Source organism: Neopsephotus bourkii, unplaced genomic scaffold (genome assembly GCF_033783945.1).
Source record: "Neopsephotus bourkii isolate Nb327-2 ecotype Australia unplaced genomic scaffold, CSIRO-AGI_Nbou_v1 NB_1049, whole genome shotgun sequence".
Taxonomy (NCBI): Eukaryota; Metazoa; Chordata; class Aves; order Psittaciformes; family Psittacidae; genus Neopsephotus; species Neopsephotus bourkii.
Window position 1 is genome coordinate 165085 of NW_026901538.1, and position 12424 is coordinate 177508.

Genomic DNA, 12424 nt, shown 5'->3' on the forward strand with positions numbered 1-12424 from the left:
TCTGGGTGCAGGGCTTTATATTTGCTGAATTTTGTTATATTCCTCATGACAATCTGTCCTTGTGTCTCTGAATGGCAGCTCTATCCTCCAGTACAGCAACTGCTCCCTCCACGTTGGTGCCACCTGCCATCTTGCCATGCATGCCTTCCACCATCTCAACCTGGTCACTAGGAACACATCCATCAGCTTTCCACACAGCATAAACCTGAATGTAAATTTATCCTAAAATGCTCTCTCAAGAGACTCTCTCAAGTCAATCATTTGGGCTCATCCATCCAGCCAGCTCTTTGTTCATTTCGTAGTGTTTATTTAGTCTTTTATCTTCTCAGCTTGATCATGAGGATACAGTGCAACATTGTCAAATGCCTCCCTAGTATTCTTATCCACTCAGACAAATGTATCCACGACTATTCCAGACCCTGTCACCATGGTTAGATACTACTAGATCCATTAACCAGTCTGGCAAAGAAGGTGGGCATGCTGTCCTTTCTGCCCCTACTCCCACTTGTTTTTACATCACTCCATTAGTCCTCTGATAGTGCTTTTATTAAATTTCTCCCCTGACCCTTCTCCAAACAGGTACATAATCTGTATTTGCAGACATTAACAGAATACAAAATGAAAGCAATGGCTCACAACCAAATGTAAATGTAATGTTAGTTAAAGGATAACTAACTTAATAGGGTTTGACAGATTATATCTACTGTACTCTTACAAATGTCAAATACATCAAATAGTTTTAGAGACTGAAGCTGTAAGATATTTAGGCGTTTGGATCCCTTTGAAAATATCTGAGTTTAAAACACAAACATATCCATTAGAATCTCTGCTTCAGTTTCATAAGTCATGAAAGGGCTATACACGCTTGTTGTGGGATTTTGTAATGTTTTTGGTCTACTTAGAGATGATACATTCTAAAAGGCATTTAAAATCAACAATGCACTGCATTAGCTGCCTGCGTTTTCATACATTAGGGTTTTTTTAAAGAACTTCAATGTTCATGGAGAATTAGATGTAGGTCTCCAAGAGAAACAGTACATATGGATTTAATTGCTCATCTCTTTGATATTTTAATTTGATAGGGAAATTAAGAAAATCCCTATTATAGAGTACAATTACCAAGCCCTTCTATTAAAAATATCAAAATACATTTAAGCTCTAATGATTTCACAGGCTCACAACTCCATTTGATGAAAACTCTAACAAAGAGAGAGAAATTATCAAGTTTCTAAATCAAACCTAAATAGGCACTGAGGAAAAATTAAAGGAATTATTCCCAGAAGTGTAATATTGAATTCAGAGCTACCAGAAAAACAAGTTCCATACATTATAAAACTGGAATGAAACACTATTGCTGTCTCACACACGTAGCAAATCATAGGAACGTGTAAATTCCCCTTTTTGAGCATCGTTCTTTACAAAATACAACTCTCTTGGTTTAGTGTTTTCTAGCAGTTAAGAATATAAACTAGCATTAACAAAACTAGACACAGTCACTGTCTCCTCATAACAGTCTGACCTTATCTCTGATTAACTTTTCTGGCAATGGATTTCTCAAAATTGGCTTCCTTAATAAACCCACAAACTGTAGCTACTTTATTTAAAGTAAGGAACATTTTCTTTTCGCTATCTGATGTGAGTACCAAAATACACAATTCCTGAACATTTTACATTCCTTCTAATTTCCTCCATTTATTGACTTCCTAGTGCATCATTCACCTATTTTCAATTTTGTTTAACTGAACTTTTGAAATAAATAGAAGTGCTGGTACTAAACAAAAGCATACGGAAAATGCCTACTCTATGGCACCATAAGAAAATGAGGCTGTATAAGCAGATATTATCAATTAATAACCTAAGGAGCACGCACTCTCGATTTTATTTAAGATCTCTAGCTTTTTGGATAACAGTTGATTGAACACTTAAAAAGGGGAAAACCAAACAAAACAAAACAAGAACAACTTAGAAAACTCATTAATATAGAAACAATTAAGAAAAACAGGTACAAAGATCAGCCACTGTATCTATTTAGATACTCATTAGGTAAGAAAAATTCCAGTTAACTTTACAACATAAACCATGTATCATCTACTACTGTTGTGCCAGAAGAGCCACAGGATGAGGCCTCCAGGACTCATTTTGCATGTTTTCTTTACACAGTGCCCAGCAAGACAAAAAAATTAAGCACAGCAAGGACATATTCTCCTTTACACAACTAAGCTGATACAGTTTGGACATTCAAAAGAAGACAAATTTGAGATTAAACAAGAAACACCTGCTAACAGTTAGTTTGTAGGTCTTAATATTGGGCATAGAAGTTTAATAGCTTTAGGAACTGAGACAAGAATTTAAAACAAAACTCTTACCAAAAATGATAGGCATCATTGATGTAACTCAGAAATGGCGCGTAGAAAAATAAACAAACAAACAAAAAAAAAAGCTGAGGACTATGTCCTAAAAGCCAAAGGAGAGTTATGCTTCCAGTAATAACACAGGCAACTAACTACTAGGCTGGTATGTCCAGGAGCTTGAAGTGGGGTTATTTGTTCCAAGCAGAAGAAAGCATTAGAGACTGACAAAAAAACATTTCAGCAGAGTTTGTACAGCAAAAGCACAATCTTCATAAAGCTATAAAACAGCCAAGAGAAAGCTGAATCCAGTGCTCAGAAGACAGATTTGACTTATACAAGAAAGTGACACACACATGCATTGCAAGGGATAAATCTGGATGGGAGATCAGACAGTGGAATGAAATACAGTCACTAAAAGGAGGAGAGAAGACTTCAACAACCAGCTCCCACAACTTAAACGGAAGACAAAAAAAAAACAAAAAAAACCAAATAAACAAACAAAAAAAGATCATAAATGAAAGGCAGCCAGAAAACTGGGGATGGAAGAAGTCAGCTTACTCTGATAATTCTTTTTTAGGGAAATTATTGAAAAAAAAATCAAACAAACAAAAACTACAAAGAAATCCTAAGCACACAGATTCTGTACGGGAAAGAGATTTGAGTGGTGCATCTGACAGGGAGTGGACAAGAATGGTGCAAAGTGGCAGGAAAGCTTGGTTTTATAAAAATGAAACTAGGCTGTGTGGAAAACAAAAGAAGGCAGGGAGAGAAGATGGGGTAACTAAAGAAGAATCTGAGTGACATAAGAACATATAAGTCTCAGGATGTTCAGGCAAACTCTACAGTACTTGTATGTCAAAAATAACTCTGATACATAAGGGCTGTCTTTCCTCAACAGCAAATAGTGTTCTGTTCCATAGCACCACATTCCAGGTGAAATTCACTTATGCCAACCTCAGATGCAAGCTTCAGAAATTATAAGAAAAATAATAGAATTGGCTGTGCTTCTTTGAGTATGCGGACAACAGTCTTCAGTTCTCACCTACTTTTGCACAGCACGAAATACAAAATTTTTTACCTTTTTCTTTTTTTTTATTTTTTAGGTTTTTGCTTTGTGTTTCGTTTATAAAAATCAACAGCAATTCTTCTAAAGGAACCACATTGGTATTTTTAGCATTCCTTATGATTAAGTTGGGAAGGCTTGAACAATGTCAAAATATCTTTGCCTTGTCTTACAATACACTACTACCCCAAATGCAAAGTCACACTTGGTGTGATTACAGAAAACAAGCAGATCTAAGGTACTAGAGCTGCTTTAATTAAAAAGATTACCTCACTTCTCTCTGGTCATGCTCCTATTAGCCCATAGTTGTCCACAGTTAAGTAGCCAGCCTGACATACACATACAAACACCCTTTCATTTTAATTTTAATGCCAGCAGATCAAAATAGATGCTAACCAGGTCAACCAAGCACAAAATAAGTGGCCTAAAAAGGTCATTACTCATTAATCTGATCATAATATAATATAAAATGAACAAATGCCTTTGAAAATTAGCCCAGCAGAAAAAAGTAACATTCAAGTCACTAACAATTTTAATACATTAACAGTTCCAGCACCACTCATTACTGCCAATAAAGGCCAAGGAAATAACAGCATGAGAAACTACTCCAGATATAGCAACCACTAAATGCAGAGCAAAATTAAACTGAAACCCACTGACAAGTGTTTAGCTTGATATTTATAATTCTATATATGTCTTAGAACATATAGATTCTAGTGTGTAGACTACAATCATTTAGAGCAACATTAATGAAAGTGTGCTAATAAGAGGCACTGAACTTGAAAACTAACACTTGATAATTTTTTCACTTACCTTTAGCTTCCCTTCATAAAATGTAGCGCAGATAGCATACATCTTAGTTCATTAACTTCAAACAAGTTACATCTTTCATCTGCAGTAGGTAAATTCTATATTTGTTTTACTATTAAATATATAATTACACATGTTTAAATGTAAAACTCACAACACTAATGTTTATGTGGCCTTGCAGCTGGATTCTTTGCTTGCCACTGAAGTACAATTAACTCCAAGTCTGGGAGCACACAGACTGATAGCACCTCCTGTCTTAAGAACTCACCTTCTAGGTTTCTAACAGCACTGCTTCAGTGAATATATCTTTCTATGTGAATATATCCAAGCTGGCTGTTAAGGCAAAAGTATTAAAATGAACACAGTCATCACAACAGAGCTCTTCTTCATGCCACTCAGAGTTGACAATGTTCCACAGCATGATCAGACATCTGATTAACACCAAGGTCTCTCTTACCTTCTCAGCTGCCTGTATTCCTATGTTTATGGACTGAAATACATTTACATCTCTACCCCTCTGTATTAAATTACATACATATTTAAAATCATTTATATAAAAATCACGAAACATCAGGAATGAACACTTATTTTAAATTCACAATAAGGAGATGAGACATCTTCGTCAACACTTCCATTTATTTTTTAAAGAAATAAAACTTACAGGTGACAAGGCCTGTAACTATTTTATCAGGCTCACCTGTGTTGAAACTAGCTTATGAAAGTCCCATCAATTCACCAGTTCAGGGAATTCTGCCCCTGCATCTGAAAAACCTATGCATGCCATTACTGTGCCAACACAAGGGTACGACAGAATTGCAAATGAACCAAGTTTTTGGAAAAGAAATAGATTTTAAAAGTTATAAGACATAAAATTCAGTTCCACAGGCAAAAATCCATTAAGAGATAATTTCTGATTCCTTCAGCTATAGTACAACACAGAACAATTTAGCCACTTTGCTATTAACAGCAATAGCTGAATACAACTCTCCTAAAAAAGTAATTCCTCTCCCCAGTGTTTCCCTGCTAGGCACTCCCTTCTTCCCTATCCTCAAAATGGCTTTGAGGCCACCACTATAGTAACCATCCCTTTTCTAATTAGACTCCAAGACCCACATGGAGCTTTAGAAGGAAGACACCTCTGCAAGTCCCAGGCTGCAAGGAGTGCTCGTGGTCAATCACTGGGGCCTTTAGTCTTCTGGCCTGCAGGAGGCGTGCAGTTGTCCGCTAGCTGTGTTACACTGTAAAAGAGCTGCGGGAGGAGGTCACCCTGTATAGCATCAAAAAGCCTGAGATCACCTGGATCTCTTCTGCGACCCCGAACATTCAAGCTGCAGCAGAGTGGCACAACCAACCTGTGCCAATGAAGCTGATCAGTCAAAACTCCTATTACAATGAAGGCTGGAAGGTGGTGAGAGCTCATAACAGGAGGAAGGATCCTGTCCCATCAATGACTTGCAGTTACACGGTATGTTCACTGTCTTCATACCTGATAAGAAGCTGGAAGTGCTGTCCCACTTGTCCCATGGAGCATCTCTGATGGCTTGGCATGACCCATTCAGGACCAGTAGAAGGAAGCAGGAAGTGATAGCGGTAAAATACTCCCCGCTGCTGGGGATGAAGACCTCCATGATGTCTTTTAGAGATGTTTGCTACATGTTGGGGTTTCATATTTGGGTTATTGTGGAAAAGCTACCAAGGCACATCTAGCCCTCTGACTACCACTCTCTGCTGCTCTTCCATATAGGCACTAATGACTCTGTTGGGGTTCCCTGAGAAGTATCAAGTGTGACTACAGAGCTCTGGGGGTGGCAGTCTGGGAAACAGGTCACGTTTGCAATCCTGCTGGTGAGGGCAAGGGTCTCAGAAGGACCTGATGTAGGTTAACAACTGGTTGTACAGCTGGTGTCAGCTGCAGGTTTTGGTTTTTACAGCCATGGGATCCTCTCTTGAGTTGACCTTCAGAGACTTGAAAAGCTACTTGAAAGAAATGGGATGCATTTCCCAAAGGGGGTAAAACTAACCTTGCAGACAGGCTGGCTAAAGTATTGTTAGGGAGAGTTTTAAAGTAGAAATTATAGGGAAGGTAGTGATTCCTCAACAAAAAAGGAAATTGTGTAGGCAAGCCTCACAGTGACAGAAACAGAAAGGATATAGCAACCAAAAAAACAGAGGTGAAGTGAGAATAGGCATGTGAAGAAGGAGGTATGTGCAGAACAATCTAATGGGGAAGGCTTTTAAGCCTATACTGGCATTGGTCCTCATGGACAGCTTTACCCATCCTGATATCTGCTGGCTGATGCCTTTGGGAGGCCAAATTTTATTATATTTGGATAGTGAGAGAGGTTGCTGAAGACTAAAAGAAAGCAAATGTTAATCCTGTCTGAAGGGCAAGACCCAGGAAACTGTAGGTCAGCCAACTTCACCTCAATCCCTGGTAAGGTAGTTGATAAAATCCTCATGAAAACCATTTCCAAACACATGAAGGATAAGAAGGTGATTTGGAATAGTCATATGGATCTACAAAAGGGAAACAATGCTTGATCAACTTGACGGCCTTCTACAGTGACCCGACTAGCTTAGTGGATGAGGGGAGAGTGGTGGATGTTGTTTACCTAAATTTTAGTAAGGCTTCTGACAGTGTCTCTGCCTCCTGTAACATCCCCCCTAGATGTTTGTTTCACTTTCTTTGATAGTTAATTAAACTTTAAAATTCACATTTCCAATTAAATACCATATCAATGTGCTATAAAGCAACTACGTGTATTTACTGCTTCTTCAGAATCAGCCTTTATATGACTTAACAGGATTATTAACAAATATGGGTCTTATTTATGTAAAAACACTGTGTTTCTCCTCAAAATATGAAGCAGCACAATGCCACCATGTCACTATCAATCTATCAGTGTTATCAAGAGCACTCAGACAGTACTCAGATTAAGTACAGTATCTGTAATGTTTTAAATACAGGCAAAGGAGGCATTTGTATTAAAGGATTAAAGTTATTCCTTCTTAAACACTCCTCAGAAATTCTCCTACTACAGTAAAACTCTGAACACGCACAGTTAAGATCTGTGGCTACAAGTCATAGTGCATTTATTGCTTTTGTGGTATCAAAAAGCTTTAACCCTAACAGTACACCAAGTATCCAGAAAACAGTGAAATCTCACTCACACAAGAACACAATTTAAAAATATTACATTGCTTTCAGAGTGCCACACTACAAAATCAAATTGTTGTCCTACACGGCTTCAGTTGTGAGGCCTGCCTATTTTATTTTCCATGGTAAGAGCAACTTGGAAACTGTATTGCTCTTACTCTCCAATTTAAATGTTTGGGTGTGTTGTTTTAACTTCTGAAAGCAAGTTCATCATTGAAGTCAGCTGAGAAAGCCTTAAGAAGTGATAAAACAACCATTGGTGGGCTACCCAAAGTTTATCATCACTGACCTTTTGGTTTTGGCAGACAAGCAGAATATGTATTAAACTGTAGCTTCAAGAATAAAACAGCATAAAGTCAACTGCATGTACTTCATTTGCATCAGCCATTTGCCATCTCAAACACCAACTATGACTAGGATAATTTTCCCCAATCTTTCTCTTTAAACTAAACCATACACACACACACGCACATACACACACACACTGATGCAGAGGGTTGACCAATGTACAGGGGGGTTGTACAGGGGGGTTAGAGGAATTTGCTTGCGTTAGAGGAATTTACTTGTGTTAGAGGAATTTACTTGCCTAGACAAGGTATTGTCTGTTGTAAGTGCTTACTAAGCAGAACAAAGACACCAAGTCCTATTGATAAGCAAAAGCAGGCACCTGGTCGTATTGATAAGCAGACACCTGATTATAATGATAAGTAGCTATTGATAAGGAAAAGCAGGCGCCGGATACGGGAAGAAGCAGATGGTTTATGGCTGGGGCACCGACCAAACCCTAAGGCCATATGTGTAAAGACTAAAAGGTGACAAGTTCAAGAAGAGGAAGACTCATTTACTTCATCTTGAGACCCCTGCCCATGACCAGAGGGGGCACTGCGCAGGTGCAGAGGACTTTCTAGGTCATTATAATACGAAGCGGGGATAGAATATGAATATGTATAGGCGTATTGTGCAACCTTGTAACTTTAGAGGATAAATGTAGAGGGAAACAACACTGAGGCACGCATGACTTTTGGAGGACCAATCCCCCGTGCGTCTTCAGCTGAATAAAGCATACCTACTTTACAACTTTAACGAAGTTGTGGAGTCTATTCCGTTATCAACACAAACCTTTAAAATGTAAAATTTTAATTACATCATTTCATTCAAAAACTTCACCATAAGCTATTGCAAATGGTAGCATTTTCTCCACGACCACCATAGGCAAAAGAAAGTCTCAAACACATAATACTCAGAAACATTCTGCTCCTTCAGGACACTCAAGTCATTCACATTACCCAAAATAAACTTATCTACCTTGCTGCTGTATTTCTGTTTTACATCTTGACTGATTCAGTACTTGTCAGAATGCTGTAATTCAGCTGCCCTGCCTTATTAAAAAAAAACAAAAACAAAACACCAAAACCTGAAGTTGGTCCCCATGACGAATCACCAGAGGATGCTAAAAAGAAACCATTTTTCTGTGCTTTTGTACTGAATTCAGGCCACCACCACTATAAACATTTATTCCACATGCATCAAGGTGCCTTACCACAAAAACCTATTCCATAAATTAGAAAACCAAAGGATTCAGTTAAAGATACCTGCCCTAAACCATCACCATCACAATAATGTTCAGGGTAATTATCAAGTTTCATAATATTCCTGCCCATGAGGTTCCCAAAGTCCCACTGACTTACACATTTTTATTTCAAGTCATGCCACAGAACGCTGTGCTTAATGACAAACATAATTTACTTATATTCCTGACGAAGAGGTTAGAGAGGATAAACCACAAAAACAGACCAAGTGCACAATTCAAAATGTTAAAAAAAAACCAAAAACAAAACCAAACAAAACAAACAAAAAAAAAAGCACCACCAAAAAGCCACTTCCCTTGTTTATTAAAAAGCAAGCAGGTCTCTGGCTTTTTTATCCTCCTTGGTTTCTCTGTCCCTACATTTCTTCCCATGTCTGTTCTCATTGAACCTGTGCTCTTCACAGCAAGTGTAATTCAGTTAGGAAGCTGGCGTTTCAACACTACATGGTGATGAGAAGCTAAGTAAATACTTTCCACTGGGTTTTAATATGAAAGAAAAAATTTCCAGATTTCCTAATCTGGAAATCATTTTTGTGACTCCTCAGAGAATCTGTCCAGAATTGAAGGAACTAGAGCAAAGGTTACAAAACACACTGACAAAACAAGCAACAGTAATCAGCAATAACCTATGGACATTTTAAAAGAACTCAAGGTTAAATAGCTGAATAAGGAAAAACAGTCGATTAACTCTCATTCAGCAGTTCCTTTTGCTCAGGAACTCTGTCGTTCAGGAGTACAAATGGCAAATGTGAAGCAACTCTAAAAACATCAAAATCTGCAACAAATAAAGCTGTTAATGTAAGCAGAAACTACAATTAAAAATATGGTTAGTGAACACTTACAAAATATATAATTATACAAGAAGAATTGGCATGGCTTTTGCAAGAGGAAACCCTGCTTTTCAAAAGTATTTAGATCTCTGAAAGATTCAACGAACGTGAGTGAAGGTGCTATAGCTGTCAAAAATCTGCTTGGGTTTTCCAAAACACTTCAAAAAATTCCTCACCAAAAGATTACTAAGAAAGTAAGCAGCCTTGGCATTAGGAAGGGTCCTTATGAGAATAAGAAGAAACACACTAGCCAAGGCTTGTTCCCTTGAATACTATATGCAAAAGAGGAAAGTGGAAGCCATGACCAAATGTCCTGGTTTCAGCTGTAACAATTATTTTTCCTCCTAATAGCTGGCACAGGGCTGTGTTTTGGCTTTAGTCTTAGAACAGTACTGATAACACATTGATGTTTTAGTTGTTGCTGAGCAGCACTTACCCTGACCAAGGACTTTTCAGTATCTTATGCTCTGCCAAGTGACAAAGGGAAGCCGGGAGGGAGCACAGACAGGACTCCTGACCCAAACTAGCCCTGGACATCATGCCTAGTATATAAACAGAGGGGAATAACCCAGAAGGGACTGATTACTGCTCAGGTCATGCTTGGTCAATGGGTGGTGAGCAATTGTACTGTGCATAAACTACTGTTTTCTGAGGTTTCATTCCTTGTTTTGTTGCTTCCTATTATTATCATTACTGTTGGTCTTCTTACTATTATCACTATATTGCACTTTAATTAACTGTTCCTATCTCAACATGTGGGGTTTATTCTTCCGATTCTCCTCCCCATTCCACTGGCAGCAGGGGGAAGAGGGAAGTGAGCAAGCAAGGTGCTGAGTTACCAGCTGGGCTTAAACCATGACACCAAAGTAAAATCAAAGGCAGTGCTTCCTATCCACGGTTTGTAGGCCTGAGGTGCTGTCTTGCCAGCCATTTGTTCAAAATATGAAAACTGTATATAGGTTCAAGGGGGACTGCCCAAATTGCCAGAAGGAAAAAGAAAAATCTGCTGGTGCATAGTAAACAAACAGAAGACCACGCCTGGCTCAAGAAGTCCCCTGAGCTAAAACTCACTGGAGAAAAAAAGAACAGCCTTCTACTTAACAATCAGCAGAAATGGATAAAATCAGTATAGATACTGGAAAATTATCTTCGGCAGTTTTGTACAAACTTTTCAGTTCAGGAACAACTGACTTACTGCCAAATCCATTAAAAGTACATAGATACGCAGACATATCATAGAATCACAGAATGGTTTGGGATGAAAGGAGCCTTAAATATCACCTAGTTCCAGCCCCCTGCCATGGATAAGGACACTTTCCACTAGACCAGGTTGCTCAAAGCCCAGCCTGGCCTTGAACACTGGCAGGAATGAGGCATATGATCAGGTTTTATCATTTAGGATAGAGCATATAATAAGGTTACAAGACATTCCTGTATGATCAAAAGTCGCTATCACCGCACCCTCCTCTCCCCACTTCACTCCCACAGACGCGAGGTCACATTTTCCACCTTGTGCAGGAGTAAGAGGCAGGCTGTACTTGGAAAACGGAGGCCTGGGGTCACATCCACACGCGTGGTGACAAGCACAGACTTTAAAAAACAAAAGCACAAAACCCAAAACAAGATAAAAAACCCCACACACTTCAAAGGAGCTCACTGCCAGCCTCTGTAAGTCCCCCACAAGCCCTCCCCACTCCCCTGCTGCCCAACACCTTCGCGGCAGAGCCCGGTCAAAGCGGCTTCCCCACCCAGCGCAGGGACGGCGGCTTCCTGAGGCGAAGCGGGACCGAAAATGACCAACAGCCAACTCCGCCGCCCAAGTACGGACGCATATCCCGATGTGTGTGTATACGTCGACATATGTATGACACAGACTGGCACAGCCTGCCTCACAGGCAAGCGAGATGCAGGCTAAACTCGAACCTCTACCTCAACCTACAAGGACCACTTCTTCGCAGCCAAGCCGCTTGCCCCTGCCTGGTCCGTTGCTAAGTAACATGACCCGTTCGCCCCCCGCCCCGCCACCGTCACGACGCACCGCCCCGGGCCCTCAGCGCAGCCTCCCGCACACCGGGGCGGAGCGAGAGCTGTCGGGACCGGCAGCCCCGCGGCCCTTCTCCCCGCGTTACCTGCAGCGTCCGCACTCCGGCCGCCGCTCGCAGCGCTCCACCGGCAGCTCCCACAGACCCGCGCAGCCCTCTTCCTCCTCGCCCAGGGCTGGGGCTGAGGCCGGGGCTGCCACGCTGCCCCCTTCCATGCTGGGGGCAGGAACAGCCCGTCTCCAGCAGAGGGCGCCGGCAGGCAACAAAGCCCGCCGCCCCGGGCACGGTGAGGCAGCCCTGCCCCTTCGCTGGAGGTTCGTCCAATCGGGGCGCGGGGAGCCGGACATCCGGCCCCTTGACGAGCGGCGTGTGCAGCAGGGGGTGCTGTTGGCGCATATTGTTCTCGGGCTTTGGTTCTTCGTTGTTAGTGTCTGTCATGGCCTTGGTCGGGAGGTCGTCCGCGGCCCCAGGCTCGGGCCCCAGGAGGTCGGGATCTCCTTCGCCCTTACCCGAAGGGGTACGGGTGGCTGTAGGCGGCGGGAACTGCGCTAGCACCTCGCCTGTCACAACGGCGGGGTCTGGC

General features: G+C 40.9%; 1 protein-coding gene across 3 annotated transcripts in view; it reads right to left on the bottom strand.

The window, feature by feature from the left end:
- DTWD2 (DTW domain containing 2) overlaps positions 1 to 12189 on the bottom strand; it is an 89398-nt gene extending 77209 nt beyond the window's left edge. For all 3 annotated transcript variants that reach the window (XM_061361031.1, XM_061361030.1, XM_061361032.1), the window contains exon 1: positions 11929 to 12189. In XM_061361031.1, the coding sequence (XP_061217015.1) occupies positions 11929 to 12188 (260 nt within the window). In that variant the 5' untranslated portion in view covers position 12189. The remainder of the gene's footprint in view (positions 1 to 11928) is intronic.
- Positions 12190 to 12424: the final 235 nt, after the last annotated feature.